Here is a 21,214-nt window from a genome sequence, read left to right on the forward strand (position 1 = left end):
CCTATGTGTCTATATTAAATCTCTCATCTATTATAATTTCCTATACTATACCCTTTTACTTATATAAAACAGCATTTTTCCATTTTCATTGTCTAAGAGAATTTTGTTCTACTAGGTGTTCTACTAATTTTGTTCTACGGGCTTTGAATTATTTTGGATAATACTACAAGTAATGATGTAAATATAAAATTACGAAGATCAAGGTGGATCTAATTTTTATCTTTCCGATGTAGAAAATGTTTGTTGGGATATAATAAAATGTCTAGAGCACTGTACTTGTTTCTGACCTGTGATCTAATGTTCGCGTTTTGTTCGGCAACGCACGTTTCAACAACAATGTGCAATCTTGCTTCGAACAATAGCATACTCTAAAGGAATTACATATTTGTACCCGGATCACAATGCTCGTCATTATGTTTCGTAATCGAACGGTACTTACAGATCTCCCATTTGCTCTATTACACGTTTCCGGTCATCTCAGGCACGATCATCGCGATTCTCGAATCAAGGTTGAACCTATGTTTTCTGACAAATCAGTTTTACTTGGATGTCTGTACGACGGAAACGTAGCTTCCAACACCATGAAATACGCGTATCCTATAATATATCAGAAAAACAGAATGACGATAAATTTTTATTCGATTGCATATTTATACGATTCTGTTGAATCAAATCGTCGTATTCGTTGATCTTTGTCTTTTATCCGTCGTCCGAATTAAATTTTGCCCAACCCTGGTTCCTCGCTCGTGTCATAGGGCTTTGAATGCACTGCGCGTAGTATATTGTAGATCGTGCAATAACATAAAATTCGCTTACTTTTTTTATGCACCACTGTCTTACGAACAGCAGGTAAAAACGGACGGAATGACCTAATAGATTCGATCCTCGGAGCATCCGATTAAAGTTATCTTCCAACTTCGCGTGTTCTTACGCCGGCGTCGTAGAAATGTTCGCTTTCGTCGGCACGAAAAAGTGAACCGAGAAAAGTCGAAACCGTGCGTTCATAACTTTTGAACACGAGTCGCGGGAACCGTGCATCGGGCCCGATTTTTCGCTGCGGGCGGACATGCGAGAAAGATCCCGATACACCAGCATAGCGGAACCTTCAACCGGTTCCCGTGGACCGGGATAGCTCGTGTTACATCAGGTAACTTTCTAATCGTGGAAAATAATATGGCTTTTATCGGTCTCGCGACTAACGAGCAAAAGGGATGGCGTGTCTCGGTCGGAAGACGCTCTCTTACCTGTACGCCCTTACCTGCACGCTATTACCCGAACACTCTTACCCGTACGTTGGGACCCGTGTGCAACGTACCTGCATTTATCACCGCGGTCAAGTGCCTCCGTGTTACGACGCCTCCTCCCCACTTTTTCAAAGAGAGGAATCGAGTTGTTGAAGCAGTCGTAAAACGATTCTCCCCACCCGGCCCCCTTGCCCCGCCGTTCTGTAACAATATTATTTATAAGAGGCACTCAACTTTCAAAGAACCGTAGCGGTCGACGGTTATTTGAACTTCTTTATGGATTTCCATGGCGTCGCGTTATCTCGGGCCGGATGGGATTCGGAGTTCATTAAGCGACGTCGATGCCGCTGCATCGCCGGTCGAGATTTATCCATTGCACTTCAGTTTGTTGGCTGTAATCGGGAACTATTAATTACTGGGACCACGTTATCGGTCCCGAGCTTAGAATCACTCGCGGCACGGATCTGAAACTTCGAGACAATTTCCGAGGAAGATCCCGGGCCAACGGACTCAACGCGTCCAACTTCTTTGCATTTTTCACATTGAAATCAGTGTTATTTGGTACGCGAAGCAGAATTATTGAAGTTAACGGGATTTGTTTGAACGTTGTCGCGCGTATCTTTATAAGTAGATAACGCTGGTTTACAAAATTTAACTAATTTTTCGTTACACTCGATTTAATGCGCGATATTGATAGTATTCTCTACGTTCAATTCAAATGAGCAGATGTGCGATTATTACAATTTTGTAAACGCGTTCTTTAAAATTTTCATTGCAGTCTGAGATAAGAATGGTTGGAGAACATGTGTCATTCTAGTAATAACAAAGTTAAAAATATATAATAAATAGGACAGTTCTGCTGTCATCTAAAAAAGATTCGAGTCATTTAACCCCTTCCCGTGCTTTAGCGAGTCAGACTCGCGATGAAGATTTTTGCCCAAACATGAATATCGCGAGTCAGACTCGCGAACAGTTACTTGGTCCAAACATAAACATTGCGAGTCAGACTCGCGAACAGATACTTGGGCCAAACATAAACATCGCGAGTCTGAGTCGCGAACACATACTTGGGCGACACATACATTTCGGCTCGTATTGCGACTGTTTACAAACATCAGTCTGGTCTGTTTAGCGCGCGTTGATGCGGACCGCTCGGGCCCGAGTTTCGTCGAGCTTATGATCACCACTGCATGTAAATCAATGCTCGCTAGGACTTGTAGATTGCCGGAAACAGGAAAGAAGTTTCCTTGAAAAATCTGCATAAGGTTCACGTTTCTCTCGTTGTTGGAGGAACAAGACGATTCGGCTCTCGCTCTTCACTCGGAACTCGGAACACGCGCGATATGTCGACCGAGCGTTCGCAATTTATGCAAATCGGGCTGACAGCGAATTCGTCGATGCTTTGTTTCGCGAGTAAAGCGAGGGTCGGCGCGCGACCATTGAGCCGCTCCGATTCAAGGGGAAAAAAGAGCCGGGCGTTACAGTAGGAAGCGAGGCGAAGCGAATCACGATTTGAATATCCGTGGGTGTTCACCGAGAATCTTATTTTCTTCCCCACCGTTCACCGTTTTTTTCCTTTTTCTTCTGATCCCGTACAATCTCTGATTCATTGACTGTTGAAGGAAGAATGCGAACTTTGCCATAATTATGCGATGCTCAAATTCAAGTTACTCTACGCTGGTGTTCTCGAGTTAAAACGCGAAGCTTCAGGTATAAATTTAGGACTCTACAGCAAACAAATTTTTCACTATGCAGCAGTTTATCTTCGTTCATATTTATAATATGCTGAGTGTATTTGAAAAATTATAACGTAACGTAACACCGCGACAATTTGCAATGAAACATAATCTAAACTACAATATATTGGTAAGAATAAAAAGATCTTTCAACGTTGCACCAGGCAAGAAATGTTAAGGATGCACGTGAAATTGAACGTTCCATTAGAATTGAATACACAAAAATGCCAAAGAGGTACATTAAGAAGTTAAGCTAATAATTTTTAGTGAAGACATGCTTGACACTGTTACAATTTTCCATTATATTACGCGGATGCTTTTGCTCCTTCTCGTCGGTGAATATCAATTTATTAACTGACGTAACAACCAATATTTTATGACAGCCCTTCATTTTCATATCGAAGAGTCATTATTCATTAATCCTTCAATGTCTCTGCAACGACGATAGACCGTCTCGATTACATCTGACATTACCTCAAAGACAAAAAGTGAGCCCGAAGAAACCTAATAATTATTTAATCGCAAATAATTGATCGGCATGAATAATGGAGTCCAACGGCTAGGATCGCTGCACGTGCCGAGGCGTTCAATTCGCCTTGAGCAAGCTAAAACTCCAGCAGTAGACGCAAAGGTATAAGTAAGACTTCGCGATATCAGGCGCGAAGTGAAACTCATGGAGACAGCTTTGTCACATTCGATCGCGAAGTTTCTGTGCGATGCGCCGCATGAGCCAACAAAAATATTGTTCGCGATTTCACACTCTGTATCGTAGCAATTTTAACACGTTGACGGCGGCGCCGATATTCACGATTTTCTCTGTGAGCCGGCGCCGGATATTTACAAAAATTAAATAATTATGTTAAGTTTATAATATTGAATTTCTATGTTTTTACTATCGAATATCTGTTTAGAATGTTCAGATAGAATAACATAAACCTATTTTGTAGTATCTATTTTGTGAAATGCAAGCAAAATAAACAAATGTACGCAGCCCACAGGTCTAACACGCATGACCCACCGCTGGGTCAAGCCGTCGTCAACGTGTTAAAGGCATTTTGAGGTTCGCCATGAACGATCGATCATAATTCGTTGACGTGCAACATGATAAGAGCGAACAATTTATCGGAGCTTTTTTACCCAAACGGAAACGCTCCATTAAAGCGCAAACTGATGACCTAAAAAATTTATTTCGTCGGTTTAACCTCTTGAACTCGAAACTGTTTTTCACTTCAGATCTAAGACATTTCCTCCAATATATTGTATAATATTTAATTTCGTATTATTTTTATATCATGTGCATATGAAATTGAACTTATTTGTTCGTACAAGAACTTAAGTTTCTAATAACTCTTTAAACGTGAATCAATGTAATAGTTTAATAACTATCATAAAGATTGATACAGCAATTTTTAGGGGTATCTCAAAGGGCACCTTTCGACTTCACGGGTCGAGAAATACTTCGAATTACTCTTATGATCCCATGTATCGATGTAAAAAACAAATTGGCATAATAAACAATCCTATGTTAATATTATTGCTATAGTACCGCGACTGGTTAAAATCAATTGCTCAATTATAAATACAGAATTTCGAATTCGTTCGAATTTAATTGGTAACGCGTTTCCGAGACATAAACTGTGGTTACAGTGCGCAGGAAAATGATTCGTTTTTTTTTGCGGCTATAAACGCAGGTAGTACCCTTGACTCTCCGCGAATAAATCGAGCTCTCGGACATCGGAATTCCTGGCGCGGAAAATGAGGATACATCGGTAAGAAACGCGCCGGAAAAAAAAGACTCGTCTTGCGTGATCGGTAATTAACCGATCGGCGTGTGGTATAAATTTGTTCGGCTACATAACAACAATAAGAACTTCATCGGCGGTGTCTCCTGTCTGTGATCCGGCGATAGAGGGGCGCGGAATGTTTCATTAACAGCGCGGCGAGGGGAAAAAAAGCGGCGACGCGGCGGCAAGAAATGAAATCGTGAGTACCGCACTCGCTACATAGTTGAGAATTCGTTCTTGCGCGGCGACTTTTAATGCGGGTCATTTCAAAAGCCTTGAGACACGCTGCTCATCGAGCCGGATAATTGCCGATATCGAAGCGGACGCGAGCTTTTTCTCCGCCGAGAAGAATTAAGTGATTTAAGAGAACTATTTGTATCGGAGCCGTTCAGCTTCGAATGATCTATCTATGCATAGCGGATGATTGAGAAATCGCGAATACGGATTAACTCTCCGTCCTGGAACGACACTTCAACTCGATCGGTTCTTTACGCAACGGGCTATGCGAATATTTTTCGTGTATTATTGAATTGTGATTGCCGAATTCATTCAGGCAATAATAATTGATTTATTTGACGACTTTTTAAATAATCAGCAGACTTAGATTAGAAGTTAGTGCTAAAAATAAGGACTAAGACGGTTGAAGTAACATAAGCGCGTTGAAGTAACATGAATCGCAACGATAGTCGAAGTAAAAAAACTATTATAGACGTCTAGTGTGTCTTGAGAAAGTTACGGTTTAAACATTGAAATCACTATAGATAGGAACGGCCTCTATTTAGGTAGGATTTAGGACATTCTCGTGCTGCTCGATGTTCGAATTATTTATCCGGACGCGTCAGAATGGAGTGAAAACGTTTCACGAATCGACAGATAATACTCTCTTCAAGATTTCTTGATCGACGTATGACACTGCTATTGCTAAGTTCGCGAGCTACCACGGTCGTAACGAGCCTGGTATGTGGTACGCTTTCACCGTTTGCAATATTCATCCATCCACGCATTGTTATTACATGTGTGCACGTTGCAGAATGCCAGCGTTACCACACGCTGTGACCTCGGCGCTAGCGTTTTAACAAAATTTGCACACTGTCGGACAACCCTTGCAAAGCTTGCATCGCGTCACCAAAATAACACATCTCCTAAACAATTTTATTTACCTTTTAAATTCAACTGTCCTGTCGGAAAAAATATGCCACATATTTCACGCGAACTGCATTCGATCCACCAAATTAAACACGTCCTTGTGTGACTAGAAATCCAATCGCGTGACTGCGATTTATTCGTGTACTGTGGGTAATTCGACTTGTTAGGATGATGTTTTCAAAAATGCCTTAAATTAAGTTATACATAACAGTAATAGTGATCATTTATTGACATTAACTTAGGAAAAGCTAAGATATAAAAGAAATAATATATATTAACGACTAAAGAAATAATAAAAAAGAAGAAGAACAACAACCCTCGTGATGCAGTAAGAGTGGAGCGTTTAGCAGAGTAGAAGGGTTATGGAAAAAACGGTATTTCATGTCACAAAATGACATTTGTAAGAAAAAACAGTGGAGCGTTTTTCGGAGACGTTCCGGCGAGTCGAATTAAAATGGACAGCATAAAGGAACGGGTAAAGAATGGCGAAACGAAGCTTTTAACAGAAGCCGTGTTGTCCTTCGACAGATTCAACTGGATCGAGTCCGGTATCGTGGAAAATGGCCTCGGTCCGAGACCATTCAGCTCTACCGAGGCATAGATGCGTTCGGAATGAGAGCAGAAAACGTGACGCAGTCGAACGAAACAGGTCCAACTGTCGAACACGGGGAGGCAATTTAACGTCGTTGCACCATTCATGCTTCGATTCGAGGGGGTAACACGAGACAGAAATTCACGTGGCGCGTTTCCATGGGCAGGTTCGAGAGCTCGCGGTATCCCAGATTCTAGAGAAACCGGAATCCCTTGCGTAAACGGCGACGGCTAGCGTTCCGACCGGGCATTTTATGCGGCCTTTTTGACAGACGTTTTACGAAGGTATTTCGAACGCCTCTCCCGGCTGCGACCTGTCTTTGCGGGAGACCGTCGGCCAGAACGAGATTATAAAACGTCCGGGTGTTAATATCGCCGGAATTTATGCGACGAATTGCTCGGCCGCGGGCAAAAGAATCGGGGATTGTCGACGATACGGTGTGACATTAATGTTGAATACTTTATTATCGGGATTGCCGGATCGGTGCCTTCGGATTCTCCGGTTCATCCTTATGTTTCGATCCTCTCCGGAATCGTGGCTTCGCGATAAAAGCGTGGATGATTTGTGCACGGCGTCGTGTCATAGGAATTCAAAGTTTTATAGACTGAATTCTAGGCGGCAGTATTTAAATGGTACTCAAAGTGAAAGTACCTATTGTGAAACGCTTTTCAGGGATTATCATCGATTTTATCGCAGCTAAAAAGTGTTAATGTTACGATAGATCGACGTTGTCGGATAACGTGATGGACAGTAAAATATTTATGTAATATGTACCTATTATTATGCAACGTGTACCTATTACGGAACACTGTTTTCGTATCATGTCCGAGTGTCCCATAAATTGGGCCAATGAAAAGTATAAGGTGCATAATATACTACTGGAATGTAATATGGAATGAACGTATTTTTTACAACTGATTGTTACGTAACAGTATTCGAGTAAGTGGATTTGCGAAGAACAATGCCCAAATACATGGATGGAATTTTGTATGTACCTTTTATTGCATCATTTACGCTACTGTTTAAAGAAGGGGTCACAATTGAGCCAAGTTTCAAAATAGCTACTTTTACCTTATCGCTTGTTCTGCTTCATAGTGTCGGCCATAAATCTCTTACGCGATTTCCACACGAGCAACGCGTGTACACATATTAATAACCTCAACTGGCTTTCGTTTGGTTTCGTCAATATTGAATATTATCAAAACATTATCATGATGTTGCTTTCAGGTTTCCACTAATTATCATTTATCTTTCTAGGCGAAGTCGAGAGTAAAGGAAGTGTACGCGCAAACATGCATGCTTCTTGGCCAGCAGGGCATGCGAGACTGCGAACTCTTCGGCCTGGCAATACTTTCCGGTGAGTGAACCTGTTTCCCACTTCAAGTTAATGTTCCATTAACCCTTGTACATGCAACCAAAATGTCCACAATATTTCAAGCTTAGTCGTTTTAAATATCTTGCGAAATCTTTTTTTTTACGAAACGTTAGTCGATGTAAAATATCGATCTCTGAGTATCAGAATAGTACTTTTTAATCGCTAGCAATCTTCTTTTCTCTATAAAAAGATAATTAGGCATATCTCCATGATGTATATCTACGTGTTACCCTATCAAGAAAGCAAACGAATGGTGGAAAGAACGCCCGTACTATTGCTCACTCGATAACCAGTCCTTGGAAATGACAACTATCGAAGCCCCGAGCTCGTGCGCTTATCGAACGGCCGGTGCATTTACCCTTCGCGGAACACGACGTCCCCCTTTTTCCGTCGATCCACCGTTTAACGGACGAAATACGGTCGGACGGGCCCGGTGAACATCGTGAATGACTTGCGGGGTACCGTATCCGCCTCGAATTACGGCGCGCCACATTTTAACGTCCTCTCCGGAGTAGATCGGGTTACCGATGCTCACGCGAGTCATTAGGTGTTGCGTTTCGCGAGTGCGCGAGTCCTCGACACGATCGCGACGTCGAGTTGCCCGTCCGATTTCGTGACGGGACCGTCGTTAGCCGCCCGATTGACAGACCCGACTTTTGGACCCGACTCTGGTCTGGGCCCGATCCAGTCAAGGCTATTTATCTTTCGAGAGGAGCACTCGTGACGCAATCAAGTCGCGTTGAAATCTGATTCGTTTAATTCACATGAGAACGCCTCGTGGCATGACATTGTTGGAGTCCAGGCAGAAGTGGACAAAGCATTTGTAGTTTTTTACATCGACGCGACGTTCTATTTGCCGCTATTCGGCATCGCGATTTTATGGAAATCAATGGTACCGACCGTCGGGGAATTTTTTATGCCATGAAGTCGTGTTATTTTGTCGTCAAGTCCTCGCGTACCACACGGGACCGACAGAAAAGTATTTCAGCGAATCGTACAGTTCACTGTATCGTGCTAAATGTCTATCTCAATCGTGGCAGGCTTTTTTGCTCGCCGTAGCGACAGTCTTTCCTGTATTCGTCGAAGAATGTCGCACCTGCGAACGAACTTTGCTCGAAGGACAACGATCAAGTCATATTGCAGGCGCACGTGGTGCGTGCGCGTACAATTAACGGGAAACGAAAGGACATCGAGACGATAAGAATACTTTCACCGTCGTTTCGTCGACGATTCGCGAGTTGGTCGAAAAATCAACACGGGGGGAAAGTGTCTTAGACATTGAAGCCGAATTAGGGAAAAGGACCGAACAGTCTTCGGACTGTCTAAACATTGGGGTCCACAGGGTCCTCTTAGTCCAGAAACTCTTGACTAATCTTGAAATCTTTCTGCATATCGCGGTTTTCTCCCTCCTTCTCTTTCTCTCTCTCTCTCTCTCTCTCTCTCTCTCTCTCTGGCCCGTTGCTTCCGAGGCGTCCTCTTCCCCTCTCCGCGACGAATACTCGCCACCGGTACCCTCGCTCTACTCTCTGGCTTCCCACCAGTCATGACAAGCCGGTCCGACTGGTACCCCCACCCTGCCGGACCCTTCTCGGGCTTCGCTGGGCCCTGCGGAACCCCTCCCTCCTACATTCCAGCGGGGCCCCATCACGGCGAGGCTGAGCTGGCGGGTTTTGAGGCGCGCGAGCCATGCCACGACAGGAAAAAAATGCATCTGAAAAGCCAAAACAAGGAGAAAAAGATCGCTCACACCCCTGCATGCATGCGTGCGTCGGTTGGCCGGGCCCCAGTGTGCGCGAGCGAGCGAGCGAGCGAGCGCGCGCACGTCCGTGTCCGTGTTCCCGGGTCCGCAAACGGTGCCCCGTAGGCACTAGGACCTCATCTCGCACTCTTCGACGTTTCTCTCGTTTGTTTTCTACCTGGCCGTGCGTTTTTCTGCATCTGTTTTCCTTCTAAAACCTTCTAGGCCCTCTATTTTTTCAACGCTGGTTTTTCGTCGCCGCACTGGATCCATCTTTGGCGCTCCCTTCCCCACCACTACACCGCGCTACCGCTTCTTCTTCTTCTTCATCTTCTTGGCGACGTTATTGTTGCTACCGTCTTCGCTTCTTTTTCTTCCTTGACCCGTTGTGCTTGCTTTTTTATTCCCTCCCCGTATTCTGCCCCTGCGGTTCTCCCCGTCCCCGTGTTAGTCCTTTTCGTCCTGTTCTTGCTCCCCCCCGGCCGAACGCCCTTCCCCGCCGTGGCCCTCGGCGGTAAAATGACACGGACCAATCGCTGCTGCAATTTTGTAATCACCACCGTCTGGACTCTGACGGTTCTTACTAAAAATAGATATCGTGAAGGATCGCCTGCGGGCCGAACCGCGAGCGAGACCACGGTGTGCTCCGCTGGCGGACCTCGAACGGAGAGATGATGACGGACAGTTCTGAGATCGTTCTGCCGGACGCGTCCCTAAACCGTCTGTAATTGATCAGATCCATTGTTGCGCCCGGTAAGAATCGCATGATGACGGTTGCGAGCAATGGATGTGCGCGAATTCGTAGGACCTTTGCTGGTTGTGCACGTATATATGTAGAAATATATATCCATACACATATACATGCACGTACATATTTAGCGAGAAATATACACGAGAAAACGGCCGCGATTTATCTCCCTCCCTTGCGTTTCTCCACGAGTTCCGGACGCGCTTCCTTCTCTCCATTCTTTCTCGCCGGCAAATTATTCGTGCGACCGAAGAGGAGAGCGTATGCAGGCTGGCTGGGCCAGGCCGAGTCAGGCCAGGCCGCGTCGCGGGTAATTTATACGAAACGTCAAATTTTTTGGGCGTCAACGCGTGGTGCGTGTGCGTGGCCGAGGGTCGAGGTGCGTGTTGTTTGCAACAAGAGAAAAAGGAACCGAAGAAAAGGGACATGAAAGTGCACGGAGGAGGAAGGGCGGCCAAGAGAGCAGCGCGGGCCCAGAGATCGGGCCCCAGCAACGGACCGGAGGTGGACGCGCCGCGCCGCGCCGGTGGAATGAGAAGGAGGGCTCCGGCACACCCCTCCGTGCGTGTATTATATGGGGAGGAACGAAGAGTAGCGGAGGGTTTCGAGCGAGACGGAGGATGACACAGGAAGCGAGAGGAAGCAGGACAGAGTGAACGCGATAAATGAGAGAGATAATAGGCTGGATCGAGAAGGATGGGGATAGAGATACTCTCGGAGTAGATGGAGAGAAAGAAGGAAAGAAAGAAAGAAAGAGAGAGAGAGAGAGACGAAGAAAAAGGACGAAAATGAGCGGATTCAGAGAGAGGAAGAGCGAGCGAGAGGAAGAAGGAAGACTGGAATGGAAAAGAGGGAGAAAGGAAGAGAAAGAATGAGCCTGGGTAAGACGGTAGCCCGGTGATTTGTATAGGGCCTCTCGTATTCCACCTCCCGCCCAAGCGTCTCCGCCGCACGGCGACTCGGGACCCAGGAATGTGGAAGGAGGACTTTGAGGACAGGCATCGTCGACCTGCGGGACGGAGGCAGCGAGTGGAAGCGGGCCCTGGTGGAGGGGCAAGGGCCCCGAGACCGAGGGATTCAGTGGCGGAAGGGCAGAGGACGGACGCCAAGGCAGGAAGGGAGAGGAGAAGGATGGGATGAGAAGGGAGGGGGAACGGCGAGCAGAGAATGGGCCTTAGCAGGTCCAGTGGATATATACCTCGATGAAGCTAAGGCTGCGTCACAACAGGGCTTCAACGTCCTTCCTTCCCCTCCATTATACATGCCGATCTTTCTCCTTCGGCTTTCGGTCTTCTCGTAAGCAACACACCTCCTGCACCAATTGCCGAACGTCAGTCGAGCCGTTTGCAAAAGGAATTTCTGCGTCCTTTTTTCTCCCTTTTCTTTTCTTATCGTCGGGCCCGGTCGTGTTTCTCTCATTTCGTAGCGCACGGTTTTTCTCCACCTGTCCCTCTCTATCTACTCCCCACCCTCCACCTCACTGGGAGCCCAGCGATCCGATCAGAGCTCCCGATCGATTCATGAGAGAAAATTCCTTCGTAGAAGCTAAAGTCCTCGTTTTGCTCTTGTCGTCCTTCCTCTCGACCTTCTTTTTGGACGATATTTTCCGTCTTCGTCGGTCCCTTCTCTCTCGCCTCTCTTGTTCGCGAACTTCAACGTCCACCCTCCTCATACCTCCACGCCCTTCCCTCGCCGCCAACTCCTTGGTCCTCTTCAGCCCGTTCGTTCGTTCGTCTTTCTCTCCCTCTCTTTCTCTCGCTCTTTCTCTTTCCTGTCGGCTCTCTCTCTCCCTCTCTCTCTCTCTCTCTCTCTGCCCCGGCTCTTCCTTTCCGACCCTCGTGGTCGTAACAACGGGGACACGTGTCCACGAAGCGAGGCTTCTCACATGAATGGGTCATTCATAAGGTGTAATGGCGTTTTATAAATTAAAACGCGTCGTCGTTTGATTTATATTACGCGAACGCTAATGAAGCCCCGTGCATGTCGAGGCGGCAGCACATCCTGCCGTCGGTGAGGGACTGCGGGGCAGGAGGGGGAGAGGGAAGGCTGCCCGACGGCCGGGGGAGACCATGGAGTTCAGAGAGGGCGACGAAGAAGGGGACGAAGAAGGAACGCGCATCCAGGAAGGAATGTTGGGCAGGCAGTTTCTGGGTTCGCGTCTCCGATGTATTAGCAGTTCTCTGCTCGACTGGCCCTTTCTTCTATCAATTGGTGAACTTGCCCTTTATTAGCCTTGGCACCGTTCACCCCTTCCAAGCAACGTCCTTCTCTCCTTTGCGAGCGAGAACGTCCCTGGATGTCGAAGATGATTGCACGAATTGTACCCCGTCTAGTTTAAATTACTGTAGCAGCAAAAAATGTACTCTTGGACAAAGAGATACCAAGTCATTAGCGCTGTACGGGGTGTTTTACCAAAAAGCGGGCCACTGAATAGTCTTTTCTCTGCTGCACAGAATAACTGTCACATATATATATCGTTCAGCTACGTAACAATTTTCATACATCGGTGTGACAATAAATTAACAGTACATTCTCTCAAGTCGTCCCTCAGCTTGGTAATAAAAATGGACAATTTGAAAAGAGGGGATACGATTATTATAATCGAATGTTTGTATCTCTTCTTTCCAAGTTGTCCACTTTTGTTTCAAACCCGAGGGACGATTTGGGAGAATTTGCTGTACCATCGAAGCTTGAAATTTAAATGAACGACTAAAGCAAGGGTGTCGATGAAAGCTGAAGTTACGGGGTGAAACCGAAGCAATCTATGCCGCTCTGCTATACGAGCGCGCAGGCCCGGTTTCGCCGAAAACGACCCAACGAACGTTCTCACTTTCCGACGTTGCACCGGCGTGTTTTGTTCCTCGGAATAATTTGATCGGGATGAAATATGCGATGAGCTCCAGATAGTGGCCTGCGGTGGAGGAGTGGCGCGCTCGCTGGTGGCGCTGCTGATGCACACCGCGTTCTTTCTTGGTAGTGATACTGCTAGTGGAAGCCACATTTTATCCCCCTTCGGCCCGTTCAACGGAACTCCATCTGTCTTCCGTAAGGGAACGCGGGGCCCACTTCGTTACTGGCCACGAGCGTGTAATAACACTCCGGAAAGCGCTCGACGTGATTTCGGCGCGTAACGCGGATCCAAGGCCCGCGTCGGTGAATCATCCTTTTTGCCTGGGATCCGCAATGTTTCTACTCCAGAGATACCAACCGTCTTCACAGGCTCGCTAACGGAGATGGACAGTACTCGAGCAAATAAGTATCCGTACGATAGTATCTGTTGAATCGCTTTGAACTCGTTTAGTTCTTTATACAAGCAGCATGCTCGCTTCTATATCTTTTATTAGCTAGCTTTAAAATTATTCGATAACGTACCGCCTTCCTAACTATATCAATCAGCTAAAAGAATGTCTCTAAAACCTGCTTATTCGAATACGTTTCAATAATTTCAACAATATTACCAATTTTATCCGAGGATTCGGAGATATACACGGAAAGAATGAAATCATAAGATTCTGCCAAAGTAAATCGCTTTTGTCGCCGGAGGAAAGAAATTAGTTCCTTGAAAATAGGGAAAAAGTCGGACATCTCGTCGACGCAGCTACGATTACTCGCGATATCTTTCAGCCGACGTCCATTTCGCGACCGAGATGCCGGATACGCGCAAAAACCAGAAGCTGAAATTTCTGGAGAACGAACGCCCGTCCCGGGAAGTCGACTGAAAGGTTTCGCTAAGATGTACACCGTAACTCGCACCTAGTGTCATTTCAGAAGCGATTTCCACACCCGGACGGTCCTCTGGCAAAGTCCTTCGTGGCGTGTCGTTTTCTCAAAGAAGACACCGGGTTTCTTATCCTCCTCTCTCGTTGCTGGCAAAACTGGCGGCGAAGTCGGGCCGCTCACGTAAAAGATAGCAAGTGCAAAAGGCAAAGGAGACCGGGACCCTCTCTCAGCAATCAAGGGTGATTACGGGTGTAATTACCGTTACGGCGCATTGCTGCGCCACGGGTCGGGAGAGGGAACATTGTTTCTTTCTGGGAAACCGGCGGGTTTATGGGGATCGTTCCTTCGCGGTTTTTTCATCCGGTAAAGCGCGAATCCCTGCCACGGACGAACGGTCTCTCTCCCTCTGCCTCTCTCCTCCTCCTCCTCCTCCTCCTCCTCCTCACTCCCCCCGTCCCTCAGCCTCATTCGTTACCAGATTCCTGCCATTTCTCGTTGAAACGCTCGTCGCCACCCCTTTTTTCTCTTCATTTTCGCGTTCGCCGGTCATAAGGCAAAGCCGCGCGAGTTTTGCGCTACAAATCGTTTCGACTCCAAGAAGAAACACTCTTTCCCGTGAAGCACGATCTGAAAAATACTACTGTGACAGCCACTGCGGGGCCCCTTCTTGTTTAGAATGCGAGCGGCTCGTCGTTGGCAAAATCGCGATCAGAGAGCCACATACCTGAGGGCTTAGGCGCATTACGCATTTGCTGCGTGCTTCATTTGAGCACCGTTGTTTCAGCTTTTAATAAAACGCAGGGCAACCGTCATCCTAAACTACCATTTCGGGCATAATTAACTTTACATTCGTGGAATAAGGTATACTAAATTTTTTAATTGAAAAACAGCAATATAAAAGAATAGTAAAAGATAAATAATATATAAAAAAAAAATGTAATAGTAACGCATAGTAACCGGCTTTGACAAAGAACGATAACCGACGTCCACGTCTGTTAGATCCCGTCCGATAATCTGAATTCCTTAATGATTTTAGTATACCACGTGCGGCATTCCCTCCGTGTCGGCCTTATTCCATCGTCATTGTTGACGTGCTCGTAAAATGGTAAGAACGCGGTCTAGGCTGATTTCTGGGCGTGGTGATCAACAAAACGAAAGAAAGGTTGGAGGGAGAGCGGCGGCGGACGAAGGGGGAAATGCGCGGAGAAATAGGAAAGGAGAAAAAGCAACGGAAGAACCGTAGACCGAGAGCAAAAGATAGAACGCGAGGGAGAGGAGGAACGAGAGAAAGTGAGAGAGGTGGAGGGAGAAAGGAAAGGGTAGGAATGGTTTGAAGACGGACAAAAAGGAGGAGACGAGCGAAAAGACCGAGAGGAAGAGAGACGGGGCGACGTAAGATCTTGCTCTTCGTCCGTGACTGGAGGGAATCTCTAGTGGGATAAGATGGACCCCATGGGCCTCGATGGTTGGTTACACGAGGGCCAGGGTTAGCCCTCGGGCAACATTCCCCGGTAATGGTCGGGTTATACCTCGGGTAACACAGGTGCCCTCGGCTATACGAGCGGAAAGATCGCAACGAAAGAAGAACTCTCGGCTGACTTACGACTTTCTCGATCAGTGGCGAGGATCTATCTCTCGGGTTCGATTGCGAGCGCAGCTCCGGCTCGGCTCGGCTCGAAGCGACGCGGCGAAGAGGATCGCAAAATCGGCGGCTCGGCAGCTCGGCGGCGGCGGCGGCGGGGCGCGTTACCCGAGAGACCGAACAAGTGAAACAATCGCCGACTACCTTCGAGCAAGGACACCCGAGAGACGCGCCTCGCCGAGCGAGCGCCTGTAATAATTTCGCGGAGCGAGCGGGAAGAGAGACGGGAGGAGAAAAGAAGCGAGGAGCGTACACACTCTGGTCGGTCGCGGTGGTTTAATATTTTTCATCCTTGGGGATAGTTGAACGGCAGGACGATGATTCGAGGCGCATTTTTCATGGAGTTTCGGCCAGCCACAATGCCCTCGGAACTTTTCTTTTTAATGACGCTGCTGCTGCTGACTCTCGCCGGCCCGCAAGAAATACGATGTTCTGACCTTCTTAGGTCGCCACCCCCAACCTTCTTCTCCCGTCTGGCTTTAACCTTCCTGTTCTTCTTCTCCTTCGCTTCGCTGTTTCTTCCCTTCTCGACCTTCTCCTCTTCTTCGTTTTTCGCTTCCCCTCGCTTCCTCCACCGGTGACTCCCACTCCCCGAGCTTCGTCGCTCTGTCTTTGCCTCCCTACCTTCTCTTGGCTCGCGTCCGAAGGGAAGGAAGAAGGCGCAGCAGAAAGGAAACTCGAAGAGCCCCGGCCGGGCCGGGCCGGGCCGGGTCGGGCCGGGCCGGACCGAGGAGCCGGGTCTGGCTCTGGGGCCTCCTCACAACGGAGAGTGCATTACATCCCCCCGGCTCCTTCTTCTTCTTTCATCCTTGGCCGGCTCCACCGCGGAATGTGGCTCGATCCGCTCCTTCGTGTCTGAAAGGCAGCATGCCACACGTGGCACCGGACGTCGACGAGGTGGACGGGCTCTCTCGGTGTATCTCGGGCAAATCGAAATATGCTAAATACAGGGTGTCCGGGAATCCTCGACTCTTCTACTTGCGCCTCGCGGAACAGAGACAGGCGTCCGAGGCTCCGGGAGCCCGGGACCCGAACAACGAAAGATGGAACGAGACGAGGAGTGGAGGCTCGAGAAATCGAAAAGAAAGAGAGAAAGGTATCGGTAGCGGGGGACGAGGGGGCGAGGGGCGAGGGGACAGGAGACTTCTCGAACCAGAGAGAGAGTCGCGAAGAATCGAGGCGCGGCTGTTCGAACACGAACGACACTACCCGGACCGGCTTCACGACGTGCAGTTTTATTGAGGAGCAGATGTTTGAAACGTAACCCATAATGATTCCGCCACTGTCTATATGTATATGCCGACGCGCATGGGCCGCACTGGTGTGCGGGCATATAGATGGCGAATATAATATGAATGAGTATTATATGCAGCCAAAGTTTCCGGAAGCGCGCGTCGATGAGGCGGGAAATAGGCAATTCTGCCTCAGCATGCAACTTTATCGCACGTCAAACATTATCGAAGGATCGCAAGCGCTCGATCACACAGGAGGTACTACAACTCAAAGCAGCACGCATGTCTCGCGATTCTGCACATCTTTACGCGTATACTCATTTTCAGAAATCACTCGTAGCAGTTAACCTTTGCCACTAATTGAACGACCTTGCCCAGTAAAAAGCAAGTCATAATGCCATTCATTTTTATCGACATAAAAGTTCTCCATTACTTTACGAATCTGAACATGTAACGAGGATATAAAGACGCGGAGTCCACTAATAATCCATAATACTAATCCGTATGCAGTTACAGCGGTGCAGAAAAATTTTAAGCGGCTTTAGATAAATAGAAGCACTCGCCTTTGGCCGAGTCGCCTCTTCCTACGTATCCTTGATACGTATATGGAACAGTCGGGAACGCAGTCTCTCGCACGGTTTATGGTTTTGCCGATGAAAGAGCCACAGGATAACATATTTTATTGCGGTCTCACCGATAATGGTGCTCCGAGGATCTAAACGGAGCGCGAGCGGTTTCGGTCACTGACATCCGCAGCAACCTTTACGGATCACGTCGGGGCTTTATGCGTTCCGTGAAAACACTTTCGTGACGCTTCTGTGAAACGACCAACCAACCATCCGTTGTCTACTTCAAGTAGTTGATAATACAATGATTTTGACCAAAAAACAGAACGATCTTCTCCAGATCGATTCGAAGGACTCGAGTTTTTTTAAGATATTAAATTCTTGGTCCAATCGCAATTTTTACAACACTATTAGGTTGTGTAATAATTAGCCCGTTCGCGGATCTCTGACACTTGGGACAAGACAAGGAAAATTACATGAATTCAAAGCGATTCAGATAAATTTTGCGATATGACTTGTCCGTGTTATTTCTAAGCAACTTAGATTACGTGAAAGCTGGAAGTATCTGTTACAGGACGAGGTAGATTAGATTGCAATAGAATAACCAGACCATTTCGAAAAATTAAAAGGAATCGGCGTTTGACTCCACGGCGTTTACAAGATTTAAAAGGAGAAGTTGCGATTGATTTTAAAATACGTCCCAACTATTAGCTTAAATGGAAACTGGAAGTGTCTACGTTGTCTAAACGGGGTAGATTAGACTGGCATTATATAAAAAGTCTGTTCACGTCGACGACTGCGCGGTACTATATTTTCTTGCAAAAAAGATCGCGAACGGACTTCTTATGCAATCTAACATTTCCGCAGTTCCACTTTGTCCAGATTCTCGAAATGGCTCGACTCGTGCGATCCACTTTTAGAGATGCGACTGCGATGTTAGAAGAGCGCGCGTAGACAGTTTTGACTGGCGCGGCACGCATCTAGCTTATGAGATCGCCAAGTGCGAAAGGGTGGGTCCCCGGTTCCAACTTCTTCGAGATCAAGTTCCAGTTCGGAAAGCGCGTCGCGTTGTCGCGCCATGAGGGTCTCGGACCCCGAGTGTCTGGCCCCATGTGGGCAGGACAGGTTTGGGGGCCTTCTCATTCACGAACATCTCCTCGCCGACAAGCTCTTTCATTGTTTCGCTCGTTTAGGGGTATCGGCATTTCGGGCCATCAGCCGTGCAAAAAGTCGAGCGAGGAGAATGGGTCCCCGAGCTCCACGCAGCGACCATATCGGGGCACCGTGGACGCGTACGTGCGGGCCCTTGTACGGGCCCATTTGGCCCGGCCGTGTGGAGGACCCCCGAAACCTCTCGCGGACTGCGCCGGTTCCGAGCGGGCTTGTATTTGCTCCGCGATTATAATAAAGGAACACCGTCGCGGCCGATAAAATTAATTTGTCAGTCGACCGGGACGACCGGAAACGCTCGTTCCCCGAAACCGTATCCTTCACGGAGATTAATCCTCGAAGGACGCTCGGAAGACTCGAAAGAATTTCTCCTTGGATCGTACGCGCATCGTCCCGATCCAACCCCGGAGACTCGGCATCTCGTTTTTTTTTTTTCACTCCTCCAGATACGCTTCTATTTCGTGAATTCGGCCAACGTTGGCCGACTGATAGTTCTTGATTTTTAACCGCGAAAGTTCGAACCAATGCTTCGAGTTCGTTCGATTTAGAAGAAAATATTGCCCGGACGCGTAGCCTTACGAAATCGAAGAAGTTATGCTAACTACCGTACATTATCTGTTTCAGACGGCGAGTATCTCTTCGTTGATCCGGAGAATAAGTTAAGCAAGTACGCGCCGAAGAACTGGCGAAGTTCTCACACATACGTAAGTATACGTTCGCAAACACCTCGCAAACATTGATAATGAAAGTCTTCTAAAGGGAGAAATGCACAGTGAACTTGTTTCGATAACGATCAACCGAAGTGTTTGATTCCAAGACAAATATGTGAAGCGTTGAAAACGTCTCGGCAAACAGATGGAATTGTTCTAACGTTTGCCATCGCTGCGAGCAGAACTCGCACGTGCAAGAGCTTAATGCTTCGCGACAGCGTGACTTCACAGTGAAGTGGTGTGTATACCGTGAAACACGCTATAACTCGATTGACACTTCACTTCGTCCGGCATTATGCACACTCGAGGAATTCGCGGGTTTAGACGAGTCAGATGGCTGATAGGCTTGTCATCGACTGAATGCGATCCGTCCTTGCAAGTCCATTATGCCCGACGTCTGAAAACGAAGTAGAACGGTGGAAGCGCCGTTGTAAAATTATACCATTCGATTTACGCGTGTCCATAACATCGTGTTGCATAACGCTCGAGAATCCCGCGGAGCAATGTTAGTTCGTATTCGTCGATCACATTTTCTTCCGCAAGCGAACGGAATTTCCAGCAACATCTATGCCGACGATTCCTCCATTATCCGAATGACACGTGGAACGTTCTCGAACGGGTAGAGCTCTCGAACGGTACGTTTCGCCGGGAGGAATCGAGAAAAAGGACGATTCGAGAGCAAAAGAAGGAGGCCTGGCTCTCGGCGAAAAGAGAGAAGGGTGCGTAGAAGGCCCTCTTCGGTCAAATTAGCATTTCCATCCGCGGGTGCACGATGGCGGCCGTGGTTTTGCCCGGAGGGTAGCGCTAAACGAGCGTACAACAGCAGTCCTCTTCAAGACGAGTAGCTTCGCAATATACGCCGGCAACTCGTCGTCGTCACCACAGACACCGATGTTGCTCTTCCTTTTCCTTTCGCGGGGCTGAACACTCGTACCTAACGTGGTTAACGTTGGACTGCCTTTGTGCAACTGTGGTCCAGGTGGATTATCATGGAACTCTTCAAAAATCCCTTCGAAATAAATAAGAAATACGTACATTTAACTCGCAGTATACATAGTTATCGCAAACTCGTAACCAGCTGAGTTATTCGACTCTAATAGAGAGTTAGCTATGGCGCAAGATAGTTTGCTATGATACGAGATAACTCGTAAGTTTGACGGTGGACGCCCACCACGACGTGTCTGTTAAGGTCCATAGCTAACAAGAAGGCGTCATAGAATGTTCAGTGTGTTAAGAAAACTGAGAGGAAAAAGATAACGCTACGTATACGGATCCGGTCAAAATGGTGGGTCGCTAATTGTTCATTTCACGATTATTCAGATCATAAAGATACATGTATAAGTTATGTATTCAACATATAAATATTACAACATTCGTTCAAAATCAGAACGAATCCCTCATTGTTATCATCATAAACTTCTACAGTACAGCTGCTTTTAGTGCTTCGTAAATCTAGTGTTAAAATCGATTGCTGCTTCAGTCTGCTTGCATACCACAAATTCTAACAGACTTGCTGGGCTGACGATTGGGTTTGCAGCCAAGTTGATGAAGCAGATCAAGTCAATCAGGCAGTCGCTATAAAAATTTGTCTTTTCCGTAGAACCGTGGCTGGGAGATGAAAATAATTGGGCCCATTCTAGATACCGGTATCTCTTGGTCGTAATTTCTATAGCGTCTCGCTACGCCGGCCTCGGCATTGCCATGGAATTTCAACGATTCCCGGTTCGATGCTTTTCCCGGAGCGGCGTGGCTCGGGAGCCGCAGGAATTTGTCAACTCGGCGGAACGCGTACGATCGGCCGGACACCGGGT

The 21,214-nt window shown here is 47.3% G+C and overlaps 1 protein-coding gene across 1 annotated transcript in view; it reads left to right on the forward strand.

Moving 5' to 3' along the window:
* Window positions 1-21,214, forward strand: part of LOC144475978 (protein expanded) — a 112,433-nt gene that overhangs the window by 71,867 nt on the left and 19,352 nt on the right. Inside the window, exons 4-5 of the mRNA XM_078192472.1 lie at window positions 7,760-7,859; window positions 19,318-19,397. Of these exons, the coding sequence (XP_078048598.1) occupies window positions 7,760-7,859; window positions 19,318-19,397 (180 nt within the window). The remainder of the gene's footprint in view (window positions 1-7,759; window positions 7,860-19,317; window positions 19,398-21,214) is intronic.

The sequence above is a fragment of the Augochlora pura genome, chromosome 2 (assembly GCF_028453695.1).
Source record: "Augochlora pura isolate Apur16 chromosome 2, APUR_v2.2.1, whole genome shotgun sequence".
NCBI lineage: Eukaryota > Metazoa > Arthropoda > Insecta > Hymenoptera > Halictidae > Augochlora > Augochlora pura.